Consider the following 25,351-nt stretch of genomic DNA (forward strand, 5'->3'; position numbering starts at 1 on the left):
AAGAGCTTTAACAGCACAAGTATGATCTCTGTCTGTTATCTGTGCAGATAATCAGCTGTTTATGAAGTGCCTTGCACATCAGATTTAGTTTCAGCTCACTAAAATATACAGTGCAAAAATAATGTATGGTACGTCAACCCAATGTCTTTTTATTCCTGTGAAACAAACTGAAACAGGGAAAAACTGATTTATCATTCATTATTATCAAATAAGAGTTTTTCAGCTACTAACAAATCTGATCTTAAAATTGGATTTTTATATTTAGATGTAATGATGTATAAGGACAAGATTCACAAGATAGTTTGCAACTTCTTTTGCCAGGGTGAAAGGTACTTAAAGTACTTAAAAATCTAATTCAAAAACTTATTTTATATCACTCATTCAATCTGACAACCATCTCATGAATAGTTTCTAGCATTTGGCTCAATAACTCACAGAAAACTTGATTTTTTGCTTGTTCTTGCTGTAAATCTGTATGATTTTTGGAGTAAATGCATATTGCAGTACATGCTAAATCCATGGTAAACATCAATTATAGCTTCTTTGGGAAAATAAATGCTCAAATAGGTATTTCCCACAAACTACGTGACAAGTAATTAAAGCAATAGACGCTAGTTGTTTACTGCAAATATGCTGGAAAACCAAACATATCAACATAGAGATGATATTTGCATAACACTGTGTTTTAGTTGTTTTTGTTCAAGATCAACTTACTGAAACTGTCCTTTCCCCTTTAGTCTATCTTCAGAGGTCAGCAGAAGGAGCAGTGACGTGATTGAGGTCTGTGAGTGTGTGGTAAACATGAAGTGCATCAGGACTCTATGCTTGGTCCTCTGGAGTTTTGTATTCTCCTCCACAGCAGATGAGTACAGGGAGCGAGCCCTGACATTGATGGCTGACACTCCACTCATAGATGGGTGAGAAAGATTTCATAGCTTTATAGTGAAGATTACAGTCTATCATTTAAGACAAGAGTTTTCAAAAAAATAGCCAAAACATTGCTTTGTTGAAGAAGGAATCAACTGATTATGAATTTCTGCATAATGGACTAAGATGTAGACTATGTATTTAGACTGTTTTGATGGTAAATGCTCCAAACTAGAGACATTTCAATTTGTTCAATGGAGGTGATAAGAACCACTGTCTGTGAAATGGACCAGTACAAGGCCTGATGCCTGGGTTGTTACTTTATGATAGTTTTTTGATGGCAGTTGGGCTAATACATATTTTTTAAAGCTATTTCTTATAAAGAGGTACATGCAGTGCATTACAAGGCTAAATATCCATCCAAGTTTCCAACATTACTTATACACAATTCAGAAAAATAAGTGTATAACGTGGTTTAGATCTCTTTTTCAGTAATCATTTGCTCTTTAAGGTTATGGTTACAATAACAGGATCCCAATGCATTTTGTGATTTATTAACTCACACAGACACAATGACCTGCCATGGCGGTTGAGGTTGAAATTCAACAACCAGCTCAGCTCTGTGGATCTGTACACTCTCAAAGACACCCACACCAACATCCCCAAAATCAAAGAGGGTCGCCTCGCAGCACAGGTACTGTCTGGACACAAGGGACACACATTGGTAAATTTACATGTAAAAAAAAAGAAAAAAGACATGAAACACTTTACACAGGCCATTTTAAAAACATGATCTGTGTTAACTTTTGGAAATGTACACTACATGTTATTGAAAATTTGCAACCTGACCTAGGCATGTACAAACATTTGCATACAACTGTGTATACCTTTATCTCATTTTTAATATAATACTTATTTAATATAAGGCTTGCAAGAGGATTATGCCCATCCAAATGCTATAGGGCTATGAGGGGAAATTACAAGGTGGGGACTTTCTAATAAAGTGGCCAGTGAGTGTAAGATGTACACTTCTGTTGCTCTCCTGCAGTTCTGGGCTGCATATGTTCCATGTGACACTCAGTATAAAGACGCAGTCAGACAGACCTTGGAACAGATTGACATTATTCACCGAATGTGTCAGAAATATCCAGATGACTTCATGTTTGCTGCCAGTAGTCAAGGTAACACATCATTCTGATTCATTATTTAAATAAAATATAGTGGACTCAGCAGTTTTGAGATGCACTGCGGATATTAGTGTACAGTCACACACGCACACACACACGCACACACACACACACACACACACACACACACACACACACACACACTTACACACACACACTTACACAACCTCCATATAAAAACATAAAATGAAATGGGACACTCTGTAGCAGACAAAAAGCAGATTAATGTCACCATGCCTTAGGCCACTTTAAGTGCAGAATAGAAGGGTATGAAGTGCACTGATGGATGAATGGACTGATGGATGGATCATATATTGTAATGGATAACACTGCCAGCTTTATACGTTGAACTAGAGTTCAATCCTTAGCTCAGCAGGAAACATAATGCTACACTAATAAAAGTCCAAGGGCAAGACTCTGAACTCCTTCCCCATTGACTTGATTAAGCATTCGTCAAATGGTATAAATTATCTTCTCTATTACTTGTCTTTGTCTTATATAGATATAATGGATGCCTTTGGTCAGAATAGGACTGCAAGTCTGATTGGGGTGGAAGGAGGACACTCCATTGACAGTAGCATGGGCACATTACGTACCATGTACCAGCTGGGGGTCCGTTACCTGACGCTCACACACAGCTGCAACACGCCCTGGTGAGTGACCCAGAGATTAGCACCTGGACATCAACTAGAGAAGCACATTGTCTGCGAGGTTCTGAATGTGCAAAAAAATTAATAAGTTAGAATGCATGTCATTAGGCGTCAGTATAATAGTTGTTTAATTATGCGGAAAAGAATCAGTGTATTAACAAGAAAATGTCTGACTGTTGTTATCTTAATGTCTGTTTTTTTCCCCACAGCATAAAGTCTGTGTTCAGGGGAGTTCTTTAGTGCATTTCCTCTCTTGCACTTCAGTAACAACAGAATTCTTAGCAATCAGATTTCCTCCAAAGCTTTGTTATCTAATGTATGTAGTCACTACTGCAGTCAACTCCCATACACAATTCCTCTGAACTAACTTTGCAGTATGAAAACGTGTAGGGAGTTTCCACTTGGTTTCTTTCCATGGCTGCAGGGCTCTGTTCAGTTTCAGGTTTTATTCCAGCCACAAATATAGGGGTCATGTAGTGTGCGACATAAAAAGTCTAGGATAAAGGGGTCTGAATCCATGACCACAAATTTGGTCCAGAGGTGGGTCCAGAGACTACCTGGAATCATTGGGCGCAAGGCGGGAATACGCCCTGGAGGGGGCACCAGTCCTTCACAGGGCAACACACACACATACCTACGGACACTTTTGAGTCACCAGTCCACCTACCAACGTGTGTTTTTGGACTGTGGGACAAAACCAGAGCACCCGGAGAAAACCCACACGGACACGGGGAGAACATACCCACTCCTCACAGACAGTCACCCGGAGTGGGAATCTAACCCACAACCTCCAGGCCCCTGGAGCTGTGTGATTGCGACACTACCTGCTGCGCCACCATGCCACCCCCAGCATCATTGTGCTGCCCAAAGATCATCATGTAATCCCAAATTTCCCCAAGATTTAATTAATATTTGTTTCTGCTTCTCCTATTTTGGTGAATACAGCAGGTTTCTTTTATCAATCTGTTGACTAACTGTTTGCTTTTTGTTGCAGCTAACAGTAACTACGTTTCTACTGTAGTATTTATATTAAAATAAAAACATTTAGATTTGAACTGTAGCTCATTTGGCCAGATTTTAAAAGAGGTGTGTGACAGCAGGCGGACCACAAATAAAAAAACGTTTTATAGCCCCAAGCAAGGTTTCCATGAGCAGCTACGAGAGCGAAACAACTAAACCGACTGGTTTTAGACAGAAACTAACCCAATTAATTTCCACAACCAGAACATGCTCGAACATGCTTTTTACACTGGTTTGAACAGAAAAATGTCAAGGAAAATGGGTTGTGACAGTATTATGGTTCTATTTTTTTTTTTTGCATTATTAAAGCGTATTATGATGATGGAAGCACATAAATATAGGCAGTGGGTGATGTTTTAATTAGTAAATGGTTAACTGACACATTACTTAACATTTAAATAACAGTAAAGTTTGTTGTAAATATTCTTAATTAATGTTCAAATTGAGATATTATTTATAAATGTAGTAATGCTTATTAATGTCTTAACTAGTGTCAATTATTAATTAGTTGAAACAATATTTAACCATTTAGTAATGTTTAATGTCAGTTGGCACTGTTAGTTAATATAGTTTTATGTAAAACAACAGGTTTGCTTTTATTTCTATCATTAGTTAGATATTAAGAGTATTCCAAGTAGTTTTAATTAATGTTTAATTGATACATTAGTTAAAAACTAAGAAATGCTTAATACCATCTTAACTAGTGTCAATAGATTATTAGTTAAGACACTATTTAAGCATTTAGTAATGTTTATTACTGTTGTAAGCACAGTTAATTAATGCACCCTTATTGTAAAGTGTTACTGATTATTTTTTCTATGTGTAGTCATATATTTAAATAAGGTTCAGCCAATCAGATCTTCAAGTATACTTTAAGATTCTGAATTGATACAGATGACCCCTCCACTCAAAGCAAAACAAAAGCTTCATTCTCACATTATATTTCATCTCAGGGCAGATAACTGGCTGGTGGATGATGGCACACATCCTGTGGAGTACAATGGCCTGAGTGACTTTGGAAAGGTTAGACCCCCACCTTCAGTGTTAACTCTTATCTGCATTTATTACATTTATATATATTTGGCATTCTCACACTTTTTGTGATAATATACACTTTATTTTATAATATAGTGTTTTATTTATTTTATTTTATGAGCACAGACTTCTATTCATGCATTTCAGCCCCTTGTTTTGTATGTTGCTTAGCTGCATTACCCTCAGTGTAGTCAGTTTTAATGAATGAATGATACTGGCCTCTGTAATACATAGATAAATCATATTCAGATAAACAGTTGCTTGACCAACAAGGGAAATAAAACCTGCAGCACATGAAGAACTTAAGTAATCATTCTCTGTTTTGTTTACAATCAACCATTACTCCATTATGGATTTTGAGAAGCAAGTGCACCACCGTCAGTTTGACACCCATTAGGTCACACCTGGGTCTGAGTTCATTGTTGAACATATGGCTTTATTTCCTCAGCGTCTGATTCTGGAGATGAACCGTATGGGCATGTTGGTGGACCTGGCTCACGTGTCCGAACAGGTGATGAACCAAGTTCTAGACATCTCCAAAGCCCCAGTCATCTTCAGCCACTCTTCTGCCTGCGGCATCTGCAAACACAAGAGGAATGTTCCAGACAATGTCCTGTTAAAAGTGGTAAGATGCAAAATCTTTACAACACAGTCTCTCACATCTCAGAAGCAGTGAATGTTTGCATGTTCTAGATGGTTGAAGGTTTTGACTCTATGGTGTTTCTATAGTTTCCAATGTGTTTACTATGGTCTTGCTACATGGTTTCTATAGTATCCTACACGGTTGCTAAGGTTTTACTAGGTGGTTACTTTGGTTTCCAGAGTGTTTGTCTACGTGCTGCTAGCCATTGCTAGATGGTTGCAATAGTTTCCCAAGTGAAATGGTTTCCAACAGAGTCGTGTAGATAACTCAGGTTTCTAGAGTGCAGGATAAATACTACAATATCCAAAATGGCTGCTAGGTTGTTGCAATATGGTTGCCAAGGTAACTCTGGTAATTGCTAGCCTATTGCTAGAATGTTCCATACATTAAATAGTATAAGTTAACATTAAACACTGTTAATTTAAGAAGGTTGAAAGAAATCCTGTGAAACGCCCGATGCCTTGATTGGGGGAACAACCAACACAAGTCAAATTGCCCTCTGTTTCATGTTTACATTCAACCCACAAAGCATTCATTTATGTGTGTTTTTTTTTAATTAAAATTATGTATATAACGATGTTAAATTCAGTGGTTTTATCTTAGTCAAAGCATGTTATTTCTGCCTATAAGTTTCATATTTACCCTAAATACCATAGATCTTAGACACTGTTTAAAACCAATCAACGCTGTGTGTTCAAAAACCACTGGCAATGATAAGACATGTTCCTGAGGTTTGTGTCCAAAATATTTATTGGCAAGTGTTGGTGAACTGTTGTCTAAATGCCAGTAAATCTGGTGTCTGAACTTGATCTCATGTTTTTGTTTTAGAAAGAAAAGAAAGGGATTGTAATGGTTAACTTCTACAATGACTATGTCACTTGCAGTAACACAGCAGACCTTTCACATGTTGCTGGTGAGTAAAAGTATAAACACCGAGATTAAGTGAGTAATTTGTCATTTTTACCATCAGAATGCAGCTCACGATATTTAATATTTCTTTTTACAATATTTATTATTGTATTTCCAATCATTATATCTTTAATTAAATGTTCAACAAACAAGACAAGAATCATATTGCTTTGTAGTCGCAGAATGAAACCCTTTATGCTCCATAGAGTCCAACACATAGTGGCAGCCTTTGGTTTAAACAGTTTTAGTATAGAATCCTTGATACATCCAGGCCCCTATGGGTCGATATAATAGACTTTTCATAACATTAAGAAGAATCACTGGAGAAATGATTAACTGCTCCTTTAAAAAAAAAAACTGTTTTAATTAACTCTTCACTATCACTCTTCCCTTGTCCAATACAGATCACTTTGACTACATCAAGAAAGTGGCTGGTGCTAGCATAGTGGGATTTGGTGGGGATTATGATGGTGTGTCCAGGTATGAATGTACAAGAAGTAATGTCTGTAAAAAACCTGCCAATGTAATATTACATCACAAGTAGAAATGACAGATGTAGGCAGTGACTATAAAACCTCTTTTAAATAAACTAAATGACCAAGCGATTCTGACACCTGCTCATTCTACATTTCTTCTTCCATCTTCTGCTAAATTACGTGCTTCACATTTACTGTGTTAATAATGCAATAACAGCATAACATTTTAACAGTACTTTCTTTTAATGCTGTGAATGCATTTTAACAAATTTTACCTGTGAACCATCTGTAAATATAGTCCAACTGAAGCCCAGTCCCTACAGAACACACTTAGTGGATGTAAACAAATGAAATACACGAGTATCACTGAACATAATCAACAAAACCTTTTTGTGCTCTTTTTCTGTTTATTAAATTTTATTTTGGTTAAAAGGCTACGTTACACAAAGATCAATACAGAAAGTAACAGAGGCTGTAACATTTTGTCTTTTATTATATTATGTGTCTCTTACTTTAGCATATTATAACCACAGAAATGAATCTCCTCTAAAGAACCATGCTGTATACTGCTAAAATCAATGACTGCTGAAGTATAGACTGTAATAAATACATGAATCTCATTATGTTCATAATTAAATGATACTACTTAATAAAATTAAATAATGAATAATTATGGGGTGGCACGGTGGTGCAGCAGGTAGTGTCACAATCACACAGCTCCAGGGACCTGGAGGTTGTTGGTTCAAGTCCTGCTCCAGGTGACTGTCTGTGAGGAGTGTGGTGTGTTCTCCCTGTGTCTGCGTGGGTTTCCTCTGGGTGATTGTCTGTGAGGAGTTTGGTGTGTTCTCCCTGTGTCTGCGTGGGTTTCCTCCGGGTGATTGTCTGTGAGGAGTTTAGTGTGTTCTCCCTGTGTTCGCGTGGGTTTCCTCCGGGTGCTCCGGTTTCCTCTCACAGTCCAAAAACACATGTTGGTAGGTGAATTGGTGACTCGAAAGTGTCCACTGTTGCCCTCTTCAAGGTGTGTTCCCACCTTGCACCCAGTGATTCTGGGTAGGTTCTGGACCCACCGGGATAAGCGGTGGATAAGCGCTTACAGACAACGAATGAGTGAATTAATTAATTAAATATTTATGAGAAAATCTGTATTTTGAGTAATGGGGTTAGTCATGATTATATTTTAAATTGTTTGACTTTAAAAGCAATCTCTAGATACTTAACCTGTATTATGGCGACTGCTCATGGTACATGGCTTATTTATAACAGTACGAATTATAGGTGAATAGTATTCATATCCTTTATTGTATTAGTCCAGAAATACCAGATTGGTGGATGTCCATATCGTCATTTCACATATAAGAAAAAGTATTCAATCAGAACTGTGTTGTTGACAGGGTCCCAACTGGACTGGGTGATGTCTCAAAGTATCCGGACCTTGTGGCTGAACTGCTGAGACGTAACTGGACGGATGATGACGTCAGAGATGCACTGGGGAGGAATCTGCTCAGAGTCTTTAAAGATGTGGAGACGGTCAGGGCAGGACACACACACACACACTACTGCACATAATCTGTATGAATAGTATTTAGTTTGTAAAAATATGGATATAAAGATCATTACCAGTTTGATGACATGAAGGAGAAGCGCTGGAGAAAACTTCTGAAATTAATTGAATGAAAATGATTTCTGGTTTAAATGACAAATAATATGTTTACACACTGACAAGAGTTTTGCTTTATACAGGTTAGAGACTCACTGAAAAATACAGCTCCAGATGATGAGCCCATTCCTCTGGAACAGGTCCAAAACTCCTGCAGGACAGATTATGGTTACCGAGAGAAGTCCAGTGCTCCAGGGATTACAGCACGCAGCCAGCTACATTTAGCCTCTGTTCTGACCTTGACCTCACTGTTTGCCAAGTTCCTTTAACTTACCTCCACCTTGATTACACTCTAACAACAAGATGTTGCCGCTCTTACAGGCTTCATATAAGAAGTCTTCCTCAGTTCTGTGAGCTTGTTATTATTATATATATTAATTGTTAAAAAAATCCTCACACCCTCAGAATGGTGCCTTTATGGAGGAGAGCAAACTTGTTTAAATATATTAATTCACTAATATACCAAGACATATTCATTCTGAGCCCCCTCCAGGGTGTATTCTCGCCTTGCGCCCAATGATTCCAGGTAGGCACTGGACCCACCGCGACCCTGAACTGGATAAGGGTTACAGATAATGGATGGATGGATGGATATTCATTCTGAGCAGCTGATGTGGGTCTATACGTCATGAATATTCAAACACTAATTTCAATATAAAAAATGTTAACTATGGAAGCAAATCTGTCCAGACTTTGAAATATTACCACCTTGGAATTTTTAGCACTGAATTTTTTTTGCACTGAAATTATGCTTCTGAATATAATTGCTCTTGAATTGAACTACTTTCACTGTTATTATTCAAGGTTGATACATTCAGATAAAAACATGTAAGCTCAAAAAAATTCAAACAATATATTTCGAAGTTGATCAAATTCGACAGACGAAATTCAGATACCAAAACACGCATTACAAAAAATTCAGATACACATCCGGGACACCAAGGATGAGCAATCGATTCATTTGGATTTTCTCTTTCACTTTAAATGCTGCAGTAGTTGCATTCTGTCGCCGCTAGATGGCGAAATACGAACACAACTTCCACACCGTGGAAAAACTACACGTTTAGCTTCCTTCCGCGGATATTATCTCTTTATTTTCAAAGTGTTTCAAAAATCTGAAAGGCTCACTATACTCACAACATAACAGACTATTGATATCCTGAAGATGAAGAAATTCTACTGTGGAATTGTTTTGTAATGGCCCTGTGAACAGACCATGTGACATGACAGAATGTGGAAACATGAACTTTGGAGTACATGTCCTATGGCATGTTTATGTGTGTCAGATTATCAAGAATCTGAAATTGATTTTACAGAAGGTGTAGTACAAATATAATATCCCAAAGTGCAGAGTTTAATTCATAGTTATTTTTGTTTAAACACTGAATGTCTGTGTGTTTGTTCACAAAGTCTGGTTATTTCTAACATTATTATAAATATTTTTATAGAAATTTGTGTTTGTAGAGTATTTATTTGTTGTAACAATGCTTCTTGGCAATAAATCGTATGCCGTTGAAAAGCCTGTTCATTTCCCTTTTCAATTGTGCCACTTTGTAAGGAACATGCGTTTGTGGGAGGAGCAGTAGAGCTGAGTGTGGGGGCTGCACCCATGAAAAACTTGTCAAATCCTCTCTGCCAAAGCCAGTTACATTGTGCAACCTATGTTTATAAGCCAGTGTCACAGTCACACAGCTCCAGAGACCTGGAGGTTGTGGGTTCTATTCCCGCTCCGGGTGACTGTCTGTGAAGAGTTGGTGTGTTCTCCCCGTGTCCGCGTGGGTTTCCTCCGGGTGCTCCGGTTTCCTCCCACAGTCCAAAAACACACGTTGCAGGTGGATTGGCGACTTGAAAGTGTCCGTAGGTGTGAGTAAATGTGTGTGTGTGTGTGTTGCCCTGTGAAGGACTGGCGTCCCCTCCAGGGTGTATTCCCGCCTTGCGCCCAATGATTCCAGGTAGACTCTGGACCCCCGCGACCCTGAATTGGATAAGTGCTTACAGATAATGAATGGATGGATGGATGTTTATAAGCCATTTCTTCAGTTTTATTTGTATAATCTCCATTTCTTAGTGCTGTTCAGATGAATGTCAAATGTCGATATGTTTAAATATGTTTAAAAAAGACAAAGGCTTTAATGGGGTTTTGTAATTTTCACATGACTGTATCCCCACAGTTCATGTTTCCACATTCTCTCATATCATAGGCTCTGTTCACAGGGCCATTAGAAAACAATTCCACAGTAAAATGTCTTCATCTTCAGGACAGAATGCAACTACTGCGTCATTTAATTCCTAATGAATCGATTGCTCATCCTTGGTGTCCCGGATGTGTATCTGAATTTTTTTGTAACTCGTATTTTTTGGTATCTGAATTTCGTCTGTCGAATTTGAACAACTTGAAAATTAACGAGTTCTATTCAAGAGCAATATTCAGCAATGTGTGGATAAATACAGTGATCTCCCATTATCTCTTTTGCACGGTGTCATACAAAATCACAGACCGCTCGTCATGGGCATTAAACAGCCTAAGGTATGAGGACACCTGGATGATTCTTTTCTTGCTTATCTCACTACCCTTTGAGCATCTGTCTCGTATTCACCACATTTATATTTGCACTGAGTGTCTTTTCCTTTTGCACATGCAGGGATTTGAATGTTTCTTGTTGTACATTGTACTTTCACATGTTGTATGTTACTGTGTGTGAGTGTGTATGAGAGTGCAGTATATACATGTTGTTATGTTTAACCATATGTGCTTTAGCTTCTGCATTTTATGTGAACACATGGACAAATTAAAAGGTACAATTACATTTTGGGAGATAAAGGGGTCGCCAAGATTTAGGAAGTGCAACTAAGGGACTTAGTTTTGACCGGATTGTTTTCCAGTGCCTTGAATGGGGAATGAAATTCAGAGAAAATAATCAAAGAATATAATGAATCACTGCTCATTTATAACTTGTGGGCACAGTCAGAACATTTACAGAACTGTATGAAGGACACCGTTCACACAGAGCCCCAGTTACGTCCACTGTATCCAGAACTCTTTCACTGTCACACAGTCTCATGTAAATATAGTGCACATGTTATACGTGAACGTCGTACAGAATATATTTCTGTGCTTTTTCATTAGCTCAATTTACTAATGGGAAAATCAAGGCCAGTTTTGTTACATTGGATATTTTACATGTAGTGTTTTTCTAATGTATTATATAAAGCTTTACAAACTGAAATTAAAAGTCGTAATACAAACAGTTCAGTTTATGAAAGCCAACGAAAAGGCAACGAATTTGCATATTTTTATCTCCATTTTAATATGATGAGTTAATTTTATTTATTTATTCATGATCTTGAACCATTTATTTCATAATACAGTGATGTCAAATATTTATCAGACAATTATTTTGAGATATTAAAAAAAAAAAAAAGTTCTTTCAAGGGGCTCAAATTAATTATTAGGTTATCTTGAGAAAATACTTTTTTTGTGGTAACTAAACAAGTAATTAAACTAGTAAATATGAAGAAAACAAGTGCAATGAACAATTATCATGGCAAAACAAACAAACAAACAAAGATCCATGGCCTTTCCTGGCTTCCTCATAGGTATGTTCTCTGTAAAGGGAATTCGTGCTTTCACTCAAAATAAGCTAATCAAGTTTGAACAGATTTTTCATTCTTATTTTTTATATTTTTTAAACATGCATCATCCCAAACACACTTTTTGTCTTGTGTGATTGGTCAATTTCTGAAGAAACATCAGAAGTAAAAGGCCATGAAAGGCCAGTGTCATATTTAAGTCTGGGTGTGTGTAGATGTGTTAATTTATTGTCATTTTGAAAATAAAAACAAAAACATAAATGGTCATTTGACCCGGCTGTCTAAAGTGTTTTGGATAAGACCACAGCAGAGAGACTAATTCGAGGACTACATCTCCACCTGGTGGAGGTGTGGAGAACTTCTGGGGACAATATTAAAATATTTTTCTTATGAATTTGACCACTTAAAATAATAATAATAACAATAATAATAATAATAATAATAAATATCAAACTTCAATAATTAATATCCTCAGTTTCCAAGGCATTAAGAAGTGTAATGAAAATGAAATGTGATATTACAGGAAAGTTTTGTTTTTGTAGAGAGGTAAATAAAGCCTCTAGAGAAGGAAAAAATAACAGATTCTTGTTACTATTTCATTTTACAGAAAGTCTGATTTCAGAGCTAACTAACATCTAAAGAGCTTGAAACTGACTTAGAAAGATATGGTAGCTGTTCAACAAAAAAAGAACTGATGAGTTAGGTAGTTAATATAAGCCTAGAATTGAGGACTGTCCCGTATAAATGTCTGTCAGCTGACTTTAGGCTTAAGTTGTCTGGCTAAAGAGAAATCCATAGAATATGCCCCTGAAGTGTTAGTTTCAAACTGTGCCTCACAGACAGTCATCCGGAGCGGGACTTGAACCCACAGCCTCCAGGTGAGGGATTAACTGTAATCACAAGCTGATGTATTTCACCTTCAGAGTTTCATCTAAATAAAAACAGCAACAATAAACAACAAAACCTGAAATTAATTATGTTCTTATGCTTTAAGACCTTAGCTGTCAGTTTGATTGCAAGTAAAGTACAACCCGGTCTCACACCTACTCGTGATATAGTCACATATATAGGGGACTGTAATTTGTGGCATAGTCTCATATTTTCGACATTTTATGCGACAATATCACGATCATTAGTGAATGGGTAATTACCAAACAAACCGTCATATCCGTGCGCCGTGTTATGCGACAATAACACGACAACACTTCCTCATTAAGGCGTCATTATCTTCCGTTAATACCGCGGTCTTATTTTTATTTACGGAAAATATAACGTTAATAATCCATTATTTGCTAAAATATCAACGCAAATAATGCCTAGAGAAATGTCCTTTTCAGTATTAACCTTTTGAAAATTAGTCAAAATAACGTTAAGTGAAAGAAATGTTCTCGTTAGAGTTAAAGCTAAAGTAGGACACCAATAATAAACATTGCTTAAGAGAAATATTACAATAAAATACTTTATGCCTTTGTTGGAATAAGAACCTATGTTATGTAATTCGCATTATTCCTTTTTCTGTTATGAGTGATGACGCCTGCAATGAGGAAGAGTTTTCCTGTTACTGTCGCATAGTGTTTCTATGGTAACTACCCATTCACTAATGATCGTGATATTGTCGCTTAAAAGGTCAAAAATATGTGACTATATCACGAATAGGTGTGAAACCGGGTTGTAAATTACATCCACTCAGTCTCTTTTTCTCTACTTTTTTGTTTCTTTTGCATTTTCTTCTACCTTATAAAATGAACTCCCAATCTGTTTCTTATTTCAGGGGTGATGTCTTTTGCGCTTCTTTTAGGCAGTGGACTCACAAAAGCGCAGTTGTCATAATCCTTAGGTGAGGGATGGTTTGTATTAATAGCAGAAACTTGTTTATGACTGAGATAGAGTGGAGGATTAGACTGATGCCAGTTATGTCCTTATACAGTCTAGAGCTGAGTCCCATGTAAACAGCACTGCTCCTGTTTTGCTGTAGTAATGGGAAATTATCCCCAAAGGACAGTGCTGTTACCTACACAGCACCTCTTTTTTTTCTCCCACACACAAAGCACTCTTTTAAACACTAACTATAGACATATAGCTCTGATAGTAGCTGATTATCCATAACAATAACTCATTATCTACTCTGAAACAAATAGTTTAAGTTGTTGTTAGAGTAAGGATTTGAAGGAAATAAATATAGGTTCTTTTAAGTTAACCCTATAAATACAGTTATGTTCAAAGCTTTTCATGTGGTACCCACTGATTATATCTGTTATTGTGAACTATTGTTATGTCAGGTAAAGAGTTACAGCAACAAAAAATGTTATCAGAGGATCCATCAACAGATTACATTTAATTTCCTTTCATTTCTCTACAGTGCTCCTGTTTTGGCATCTTCCCTGTGCTTCTTAAACTCTAAAAGCACAAACGCCGGCATTTTACTGCAGCTGCTTCACCTCCGTGGCCAAATGCCATCATGCCTATCATCAGCAATACCAATGACCTAAGCAATTTTTCAGTCAGCACAGATGACAGCAGCCTTGACCGATTTTTCACAGAAATTCCAGAAAGAAGCCAAGATAAACACCTGCTCCTAGCCACTACTGGACACTAACAAAACTCAACACAGTGAAATTGGAACTGGAAATGATCAAACTGTCAGCCGCTGTGTGCTGAACCAGCGTGTAGATGATTAAAAGTTAGGGGTGGTGTCTTTACCAAAGACTGTGATGGTTTTTCAAAATTGCACCCAGGTGTGACTGAAGATTTTAAGCATTTTGTGTCTTATATTGAACCGGGCAGGTTTTCAGTCCCAGCTCAATCCGGGTTCCAACCATGCCAAGTAGTTACTCAGTGGTGATGTGTAAACCCTGCAGAGCACTGATTGGCCAGAGAGACATGTCTATCACCAGGAAATGCAGAGTTCATTCAAACCCAGCTCATACTCGCCGCTTGTAAATCTCTTAAGTTACAGCAGCTTCCACATATATTTTTATAGCTTCCACATATATATTTATATAATTTTACCTTGAGGTGTTTTGAAGAGGTTTAAATGCCCCTTGGGCCTATGGAACAGAACTTCATGTTCAGTGAAAGCAGAACGTGCAAAAAAACAATGTAACACTAAATCTTTGGAAATGTATGGTCTATGTGGCGGCACAGTGGTGCAGTAGGTAGTGTCGCAGTCACACAGCTCCAGGGACCTGGAGGTTGTGTGTTCGATTCGAGTGACTGTCTGTGAGGAGTCTATGCAGTTTATCTTCCTTAGACCAAGATCAGTCCATACTGCGTTACAGACTTGTTTTTTCATACTGCCATTACAGACTTGTTTTTAATAGAGGGCGACACTGTGGTGCAGCAGGTAGTGTCGCAGTCACACAGCTCCAGGGACTTGGAGGTTGTGGGTTTGATTCCCACTCCGGGTGACTGTGTGTGAGGAGTTAGTGTGTTCTCCCCGTGTCCATGTGGGTTTCCTCCGGGTGACTGTCTGTGAGGAGTTGGTGTGTTTTCCCGGTGCCCACGTGGGTTTCCTCCGGGTGCTCCGTTTTCCTCCCACAGTCCAAAAACACGTTGGTAGGTGGACTGGCGACTCAAAGTGTCCGTGTGTTTGAGTGAATGTGGGTGTGTCTGTGTTGCCCTGTGAAGGACTGGCGCCCCCTCCAGGGTGTATTCCTGCCTTGTGCCCAATGATTCCAGGTAGGCTCTGGACCCCCCGCGACCCTAAATTGGATAAGCGGTTACAGATAATGGATGGATGGATGGATGAGGTGTACACAGTAAATTCACCCACTTAAATAAACACTATTATTGTTAAATTAACACTGTTAGTGTAATAATTTAACACTCTCAGTGTTAACACTAATAGTGTTGATTTAACACTGGTGAATATACTGTGTACGATTAGATTTACAATCTTTAAATATTGCTTAGTACTGCATTTACATTTTTATTGTAACAGTAAAATACCATTGTCATCTGGCATGAATGAGTTGTTCTACTTAGCCTTGTCATTTCAGTCAAGAATTAAGAGGAAATTCAAACGACTGGTTCTCTCCGCGCTGCTCATTGGTTTTCTCCGCGCTGCTCATTGGTTTTCTCCGCGCTGCTCATTGGTCCTCTCCGCGCTGCTCATTGGTTTTCTCCGCGCTGCTCATTGGTTTTCTCCGCGCTGCTCATTGGTCCTCTCCGCGCTGCTCATTGGTCCTCTCCGCGCTGCTCATTGGTCCTCTCCGCGCTGCTCATTGGTCCTCTCCGCGCTGCTCGTTGGTCCTCTCCGCGCTGCTCGTTGGTCCTCTCCGCGCTGCTCGTTGGTCCTCTCCGCGCTGCTCATTGGTTCTCTCCGCCCTGCTCACTGGGTCGCGCTGTCCAGTTAGTGGCGCGGGTGATTGTTCCGCGCTGCGCGGTTCAACTGAGTACATCGATTTGTACAGACTTTTGAAGTGTTCATCTTCCCATTAAACTGGTCTACCGAATGTTGGGTTGGCGGTTTCAGTTACACTTCCCTTTTTTTATTCCCTAATCACTATACAAAAGTAGAACACGCAATTAAGGACCTACCCACAGCCACATGGAGCTAATTTAGGGACAAAAGTTTTGTTCATTTGATTAAAAAAAACAATCTAAAGATATTTACGTGCCATGTTTGTTTACCGTACATCCCAGTAAACAAGGAACGTCCCTGGACGTTCAAAATAGGTCTAAAAGTAGTCTGTCCGTCAAGGAAATATTTTAAACGTCAATGGATGTCCAAAATCCATCTTAATAAGTTAGTTAAGTGGTGACCAATCGATAACGTCAGTGGACGTCCAAAATGCGTTTTATACAAGTAATTTATTTTGGGACCAATTAATTCAACCTTAAGAGAACGTTGATTAGACGGCAGTCATTACGTTATTTCAACGTTGAATCAACGGCTAAATGTTTACTGGGATGGCTTCTGTATGGTCTAATATGGGTATAACATCTCAAGTGAGGAAGAAAAAATATTTTGTACAGTATTGTTCTGATTATCTCTTTCAGGATATGAAAAGTGTTGCTACATTTCTGGATACAAACGTTGTAAAAATGGTAATTCGAGTCAAATTTCTTCTAATTGTTAAAAAACAGGTAACAACAAAGCATTACTTTGTACACCTACTTTGAGCTGAATTCAGAACTGAGAGAACTGTTTTACTTATGTCAAAAACACCTTTACACCTTTACATCCAAATAATGAAATTTTGCAGTCATTTCAAGTTTCTCTTTGCAGTTGAACTCATTCTCCTCTAACTAGGCATCACAGTGACAGTACCTCAGGTTTTCTTTAAAATAACTTGGATTTTATTGTAGTGGAACTATGAAGATAACTCAAACTATTGAAACACTACTCTATTATAAAGAAATAATGACACATACACAATTTAAGCACATTAATGCCTATTTACTATCTAACACCTTTTGGGAGTGAAATATTCAACAATCCTCTGTCAGGTGTGTGTGTGTGTGTGTGTGTGTGTGTGTGTGTGTGTGTGTGTGTGTGTGTGTGTGTGTGTGTGTGTGTGTAAGAAAAAGAGGTATCACTATACAGCACTGACCCATCCCACAGTCACACTGCATTCTGTGGCTGAATGAGTGTCAATCCTATGTAATGCTCATGGCTATTCCCACTTTTTTTTTTTTTTTTGTCTTTGTTACTAACCTGTATCATGTTACTTCAACACGCAATGATCACGACTATCAATGTGTCAAAACTGTAGCAAGATCCTTGGGGTAGGTATTTTATATATATAGTATTGTATAGTATATATAGTATTATAAAACATAAAGCTCTTTTATTTGATTATTTGACAATAGGCTGGGAAATTGAAAGTGCTTATCAATTTATGTCAATAAATTTCAGTTATATGAGAAATAAATTCAAACTGAAATGAGAAACTATTTCAAAACCCCTAAGAAAATACTAAACATGATAATATTCCTTTCTATACTAGTATCCTTCCTTGAATATAACAACAATGTCTTCACATAGAGATATTATTCTTTATATACACTCTGCCCTTCTCAAAGCCCTTGGGACAGACACAGATCTACAGAGGGTAAATTATAACCACGGTCTCAGAGGTCTTTGCTATGGTTACCAATGTGACGGCTCAGTTACACCTGCGTTGGAAGGTGTGCACCATGCACCTGTAAGGTCCAGAGCACACCAATCCGTTTTGTGTGTCTGTCTCCCACCTCTCTCTCTCTCTCTCTCTCTCTCTCTCTCTCTCTCTCTCTCTCTGCCAGATATATAACTTCAAAGATGTGTGACTCTTAACTTTTAGTCACTTAAACCTTCCTTGTAACCTATCTCTGCAAAGGTTTCCACCTCCTTCTCCCAAAAACAAGAATGCAGCAAGGTTTCAGCAGAGGAGTTATGTGGGAAGCATTTGTTCGTTTGTCCATAAAACAGGTTTGCATTCTGTTCATCTTTCACTCGTTAGCAACTGTTGTGTTTAAGGAGCAGATGTGTGTGAGATGCTCCTGCCTTTTAGTAACAGAAAGATGGCAAATGGCAACACCAAAACTGGAGAAATATATTAGAAATCATATGCGTAATTTTTCCGTTGCTGGAAAAAACACCTTGTCTACAACATGATAACTTTACAGGAAACATTCTGTATTTCAAGGTAAGTCAATGGAAAAAGACTTTTTTTGCCAAAGTTCTTTCGTACCATATTTTTCTTTGGGTCCATTCGTTGTTAAATGTAGTTAAAAATTAGCAGTTTAAAAATGTCATTTTGCTCCAACAAAGACAAGCTACTGTGCAAATGTAATATTTATTTTTTTTGTATTTTTTTATAACATAAATACTGAAAATTGTAATTATACACAGTCCCACTGTCCTTCATCACAATTGGACCAGTCAAAAATATCCAAATAATCAAATATTATTTGTCTTTATCCTAATAATGGGGGGTGGTTTTAGGCAAATAAAGCCTTACTGCTCAAAAAATAGATTTTTAAGTCTCATTTTCACATGAGCTTTAAACATTTACACGTTACTCTGTAAAAGAAAACACATTATTTTTCTAAGAAAGGAATTATTAACCAAAATAAAGCAATGATATTCTGTCCATGTAAAAAGCTCTCTTCCAACAGCACGTATCATGAAAATGTAATTATTTGGCTTTGGAACAAGTTGCCTGTTGAAAGATACGGTGTTCGTTTTCAGAAATGAACACCTTACTCCTGTCACAACAAAGCGGAAAACAGAACAGACTACTCTTACATTATTTTCTACTTTTTTATGATTACCTTTTTCCCCCTTTGATTCTCGTTTGAATTTATTTGGTTTTGCTGTGCAGCTTGGATGTCATTTGTGGTCTTTAAATGTGCTTCTTACATATAGCTGACTAGATTTATAAAGTGTAATTAATTATGTCATCAGCGAATTAAAAATCCTCATTAAGTAGACATTATACATAAAAATAATGATCAGCAGTGACCTGTGTGCAATCTGACAGGTATAACAGGGTCCCTGACTGAGAGTGAATGCTAAGATAAGGAGCCAGTTCTGTGCTTTTAAATGTAAATGGATGTTAGCTATATATGTTACGGTAAATTATATTATCAGTTATGACATAACAGTATAAAAGTATAACAAATTGTTGCTGTCATTTTTCTAAAAATCTCTTTACAAGAAAGAGAAATAAATAAAAGGATTTGTTCTATATTGCACAATAGACCAATGAACAGAGTTCTGGTGTCTTCCAGAAACACCTGTGACATCCTTTGGTCAAAAATACCACAAGGATCAAACACCAAAGCTGATGTACCTTCATATATATATATATATATATATATATATATATATTGTGCAGTTGATTTTATGATACAGTTTGTTGTGTATGGACTTTGTTTTTGAAAATTATTTCTACTAATTGGTATTTTGCATTTTGTTTTTAGTCCTGAGAAGCAGCCAGGACGATTTAAGCTCTGCCGATTCCGTCCTCGCAATTGCTTCCTCCTGTTGCTGGTTTCAACTCTCCTGATTTTCTACTATATTAATTACTCAGAAGCCCCGGATATCTGGACCACAATTAACAAAATATACAACACAATCAACACAAGGACAACTTCACCTGCAACCTTTCCCATTACACCTACTGAGCCAGTGAAAAATGACTTAACTACTGAAGCCCCTGCAACAACAACAACAACAACAACAACGACGACAGTAGAGCAATGCACTGCTGAGACAAAATACCATGTGGCTTATCCTTGCAGCTATCAGTACATAATAAATGAACCGGATATATGCCAGCAAGATGATCCCTTCCTGGTTCTGATGGTACCTGTGGCGCCAAGCAATAGGGAGGCCCGGGACGCGATCCGAGACACCTGGGGTTCTGAGAAGGTGGTCAAGGATAAGGTGGTGAGACATTTCTTCGTTCTTGGTCAGTCTGGTTCTGAAGGCAGAGAAGAGCAACAGCAGAAGTTGTTGCAAGAAAGTGAGGAAAACCATGACATCATACAGAGCGATTTCCTGGACAGTTACAACAACCTTACCATCAAAACCATGATCATCATGGAATGGCTGGCTTCTCATTGCCGAAATGCCTCTTATGGCATGAAGATTGACTCTGACATTTTCCTTAATCTGGAAAATTTGATCAACTTGCTCCTTAATGCCCCCAGACAGAACTACATTACAGGACATGTGGCCATAAATGCCATAGTGCTTAGAAACCCACAATCAAAATGGTACTTCCCAAAAGAAGTCTTCACCGATGACTATTACCCAACTTATGCTCTGGGCTTAGGCTATGTCTTCTCCTTAGACCTTCCAGAAAAGCTTATCAATGGCTCCAAAAGTGTCAAACATGTCTATATCGAAGATGTGAACACCGGACTGATACTGAAGCATGTAGGAATATCCTATAGTTATTCAGATAACAGCCTATTCAGCATCTCCCATGCTCCTTATGATCGCTGTCGTTTCTCAAAACTCATTGCATCACTGACCAATGGCGTAGAAGATCAAGTAAACTCTTGGAAGGATGTAAAGAAACCGGAGCCACCTTGTCAGTAGCCAGCAGTAGATGACTGACTGAGAGAAAGGGAATAAGTGCTGCTCAGTGAACAAAGCTTCAGAATTCTTCCAGATGAAAAAAGAAAACAGCATGAAAACGTGTCATGGGATTTTCATTGAAGATTCTACAGATTTTACCATGAAATGTTGTTTACAAATCCTTCTTTATGGACAGACAATGTGTCAGATTATGATTTTACAAAGGTTTTCTTTGTTTGTTTGTTATTACATAATTTTTTTTAAATATGAGATTTTTGTTTCTAGGATGTTACAGACATTGAGTGCAAAATGCCAAAGGTTCACTGTCCAACTTATTGGGTACACATTGTATCTCATTGTCCCTTATCCTATCTGCAGACCGATTACCTCTAGTATCATGGGTCATTCTGTAATGGTGTCATTCCTCTTATCGAAATAACGACCTATTGCCTGTGAAATAAACTTAATGTAAACCTGCCTGAATGTCCTGTTGTAAAAGTCATTATGCTATTCCTATCAACATTCATTGACCCCCACCCCTCCAAGTCCCACTGGATTTGCTGAAAGTCATTTCACAATCAAAATATATACCTCTAAAATTATCCAAATAAATACACTTGCTACATGTAAGATTACTGTGTACACAAATGACTTCCTGTGAAAGCAATCTACTCAAGCAGTAGACCACTACAGACAAAGCAAAGCATTACTGTCCTTTGAGGCATTTTCTATAGAAGTAATTTCCTGCACATTTGAGTTATGACTGCTGCCTCAGAGGAAGCTGCAAAATGTTATACAATAAAATTCAGGTTCCTCTGAGGCAGATTCTACATCCTTCTTCAGAATCTGCCTCAGAGGCAGCAGAGCATTATAACATTCCACAGCTTTATCAAAAAACATTGTCCTCCACTCAAGTAAAAGTCTACAGTAACAAAAATGTCAGTTACATTCACATTTATTCTCTCAAAGTCATTTCTGGCAGTTAAGAGCAGGCAAACATAAGGGTCTTGACAGAGCTTTACCATGTTAAGGCACAGTATTTCAAAATGTCCGCCCAATGCATTTTAACCAGTTACATTCATCCCCAACTGCTGCCTCCAGAATTGTTTTGAGTAGTGATTTTGTACAAAGAACAGTCCTAAAAGCAGAATGAAGGCTGTGAAGTCAGATATTGTCTGTTACCACTGCTCTGTTAATGACAATGGCCTGTTTCACAAGTATCTGTGGTTTTGCCTTAGCAAGGTCATCCTCCATCACTTCAACGTTAATCATTTTTTCCCTGTTCCCCCACTGGAACATAATAATGAGGGTGTGACAGCCTTGTTCAGAAAATGTAAACAGCACCACCATTTGACAATGTTGTTGCAACGTTGTAAATATATAGACAACATAGACAATTATGACAACGTTTTACATTTGCTGGGAGTGCACTGTTCCCCTTCTGGTCAAAGGTGATCACTGCAGCTCAATGGATGCATTCCAAACCACTTAATGCTATGGTATTCGATTTTATTCAAAGGTAAATAAATCCAAATTGTAACCTCTCTGACTACACACTTCTAATGGCTTGTGAACACCTGGATGTGTATTGCACAAAGCAACTACAGTTAGTTAGATAAGCTAAGCCCAGAATTGAGGAATGACCCTCAGCCCTTTTCTTATTGGATAGGCTTGACTTGAGACCAAAGTTTCCTTCCCAATGCAGTTTCCTGTATTGTAAGATACACAAAACTGTATCTTACAATATATATAATTCCAGTTCATTATCATATCAGAGATGTATCAAGAAAAAGAAAAGATCATATGAGGACTTTAAGTTAGAATCAAACAAACATTTTGTTGTTGTTGTTTTTAAGAAACAAACAAAAACAAACCATCAGAACAAAGTCATTGGGCCTCATTCGTCCAATTAACATTCCATTACCATAATGTCTGCCCATGAATTTCAAATGACTGTTACATAAGGAAACAATTGGGCAGAGGAACCACAGCAAAAATCCTTACACATTTCCACAGAAAAGCAAAAGAAAACAAATATTCTGAGCAGAAATAGACATTTTATTGAAATGCATTCAAATCTGCATTTCTGGTTCTTTCTATGTATTTAATTGGTTCACTTATGGGATGCCGTCTAAAAGCTGAGTTTAAAAACCAGTTTTCCGTACCTGAGAAATTGAGGATTAAGAAGCTATTATCTGAGCAGTAAGAGATTATGGGCAAAAATAAAAACAAATAACATTATTACAGTAACTTTTAACACCTCTCCTTGTGGCAATGCAGCTTTATTTGACGTTATCAAACTTCTTTATGTTAAGTCATGTGTGTTGTTGATGTCACAAATCCATACATGACAGGGCACAGAGAGAGACATGTGAACCGAAGAGAAACACCCATTCATCGTTAGTCAGCTATACGATAGAGCTCAATACATATTGGCAAAGCCGTGTAAAATATTTCTGAAGTATTTGATGATGGTTATTGTGGTAAATAACATGTCCTGAACCTAATAAGTACAAAACACCATGAAACTCTGCTAGTGCTTGTATCGAAATCAAATGTTGTTGTTCTTGTCTCCGCCCTAGTCCTGCCTTAGCTCCGCCCTCTCTTCAGTGTCTCCTTTGTAGGTCTGCCCTCTCGTTATCAGTACCAGTTGTTCCTTGTCAGTGCTTTGTATTTATACCCCTTTGCTTGCGGTGCTCCTTTGTCGGTTCTTGTGTGTGTAGATGTTTGTTTCTTGTCTCTTGGTTTTCATATGTCTACCTCGGTTCACAGCTGTCTGTCTGAGTCCTCCTTTAGTTTTATGTAGTTAGTGTTTTGCACCTGCTCATGTTTGTTTTGTATTAGTTTTGCTTTGGTCTTGTTAAATAAAATGTTACCTAGCGTTTACATCCACCTACTTGTCTTCTCCTGCCCAGCCGTGACAAAAGAGTCACTTGCATAAACGGTCATACTTTTAATTCAGTTTTATAATCTATAATTATGCTTGTACAATGGATACAAGTACAATGGATTCAGAACGTGTTACTTTTTTACAGATAAGTACATTTGTGTATAAATGTACTTATCTGTAAAATGTTTGTAAGTTCCCCAGTAATAACCACATTTCTAGTATCATACACTTTTCTTACTCAGTACTTATTTTATCTTACTGGTTACTTAACAGGTACTTTCTCTGTACTTACCCAGTAATTGGTGGGCTGTAATTTACCTACCTAACTACATGACTACATAAAAGGCAGAAAATTACAAGGGAAGTCTTTTCTTGACTTCCCCGGCTTTTCCACTTAATTAAACAGATCCCCTCTGACTCATCTTTGTCCATATTCCAAGTGATTTTTCCCCTGGTGACATCACACAGTTCGCTTAAATTAAGAACTGGACGGACAGATATGAAATAATTCAGGTAATAATCATTTAGAGGTAGTAACAGAGCAGCAATAGAAACAAGTAAACAGAGGCACTTTTAAAACCTAATCGCAAAGAGATTAAGTTTTAAATAACAGCCCACTCCTTTTTTAAAATTTAGTTCCTTACTTATGGATTCTGCTTACTGGTTTTCAAAACTTTTGGCCCTACTTTGATGCCATAGTTATACCAAAATTCTCTGCTTCCTTAGACAGAGGCTACTATGACGTTGTGGAATGGTATAAGATTGCTATCAATGCAAATATAAGTAGTAGGTGTGAGTTTGAAGAACAATGTTTTGTTCAGATTCTCCTTGATTACATTCATTATCTGTAAGTGCTTATCCAATTCAGGGTCGCGGTGGGTCCAGAGCCTACCTGGGCGCAAGGCAGGAATACACCCTGGAGGGGGCGCCAGTCCTTCACAGGGTAACACAGACACACACCTGTAGTCAATCTACCTGCAACATGTGTTTTTGGACTGTGGGAGGAAACCGGAGCACCCGGAGGAAACCCACACGGACACGGGGAGAACACACCAACTCCTCACAGACATTCACCCGGAGCAGGAATCGAACCCACAACTTCCTGGTCCCTGGAGCTGTGTGACTGTGACACTACCTGCTGCACCACCGTGCCCCCCTCCTTTATTACATGAATTTGTTAAATTAACAGCACACATTATTTATTAACCGGTAAAACTAGATATTGAATGATAACCTCAAATAATACAGACTCCATGAGGAGAGATTTGGAAAAAGTTAAACGAACACATTCACACACAGATTATCACACTCACTGGAATAATGTTATTTGGTTTTATTCTGATGTTGGGCATTATTTGTTGTTTGTTTGTTTGTTTTTTAGCAAATAAACACTTTCTGCTCAGATAAACTGTT

General features: G+C 37.9%; 2 protein-coding genes and 1 long non-coding RNA gene across 3 annotated transcripts; all 3 read left to right on the plus strand.

Moving 5' to 3' along the window:
- The first annotated feature begins 801 nt into the window (after positions 1–801).
- LOC136672066 (dipeptidase 1-like) lies at positions 802–8,713 on the plus strand. The gene is made up of 10 exons (XM_066648008.1): positions 802–917; positions 1,435–1,561; positions 1,916–2,048; positions 2,557–2,707; positions 4,678–4,747; positions 5,208–5,384; positions 6,231–6,315; positions 6,716–6,791; positions 8,179–8,314; positions 8,528–8,713. Exons 1-10 carry the CDS (start codon positions 802–804, stop codon positions 8,711–8,713), a joined length of 1,257 nt encoding a protein of 418 aa, XP_066504105.1.
- A 1,995-nt stretch (positions 8,714–10,708) lies between these two features.
- Positions 10,709–21,477, plus strand: LOC136672067 (beta-1,3-galactosyltransferase 1-like). The gene is made up of 2 exons (XM_066648009.1): positions 10,709–10,971; positions 19,944–21,477. The coding sequence occupies exons 1-2, from the start codon at positions 10,709–10,711 to the stop codon at positions 21,067–21,069; spliced, it is 1,389 nt and encodes a 462-aa protein (XP_066504106.1). The 3' UTR covers positions 21,070–21,477.
- Positions 13,661–14,866, plus strand: LOC136671660 (uncharacterized). The gene is made up of 3 exons (XR_010795733.1): positions 13,661–13,691; positions 13,807–13,872; positions 14,395–14,866. It is a non-coding gene; the product is annotated as an uncharacterized lncRNA (long non-coding RNA).
- Positions 21,478–25,351: the final 3,874 nt, after the last annotated feature.

Source organism: Hoplias malabaricus, chromosome 16 (genome assembly GCF_029633855.1).
Source record: "Hoplias malabaricus isolate fHopMal1 chromosome 16, fHopMal1.hap1, whole genome shotgun sequence".
Taxonomy (NCBI): domain Eukaryota; kingdom Metazoa; phylum Chordata; class Actinopteri; order Characiformes; family Erythrinidae; genus Hoplias; species Hoplias malabaricus.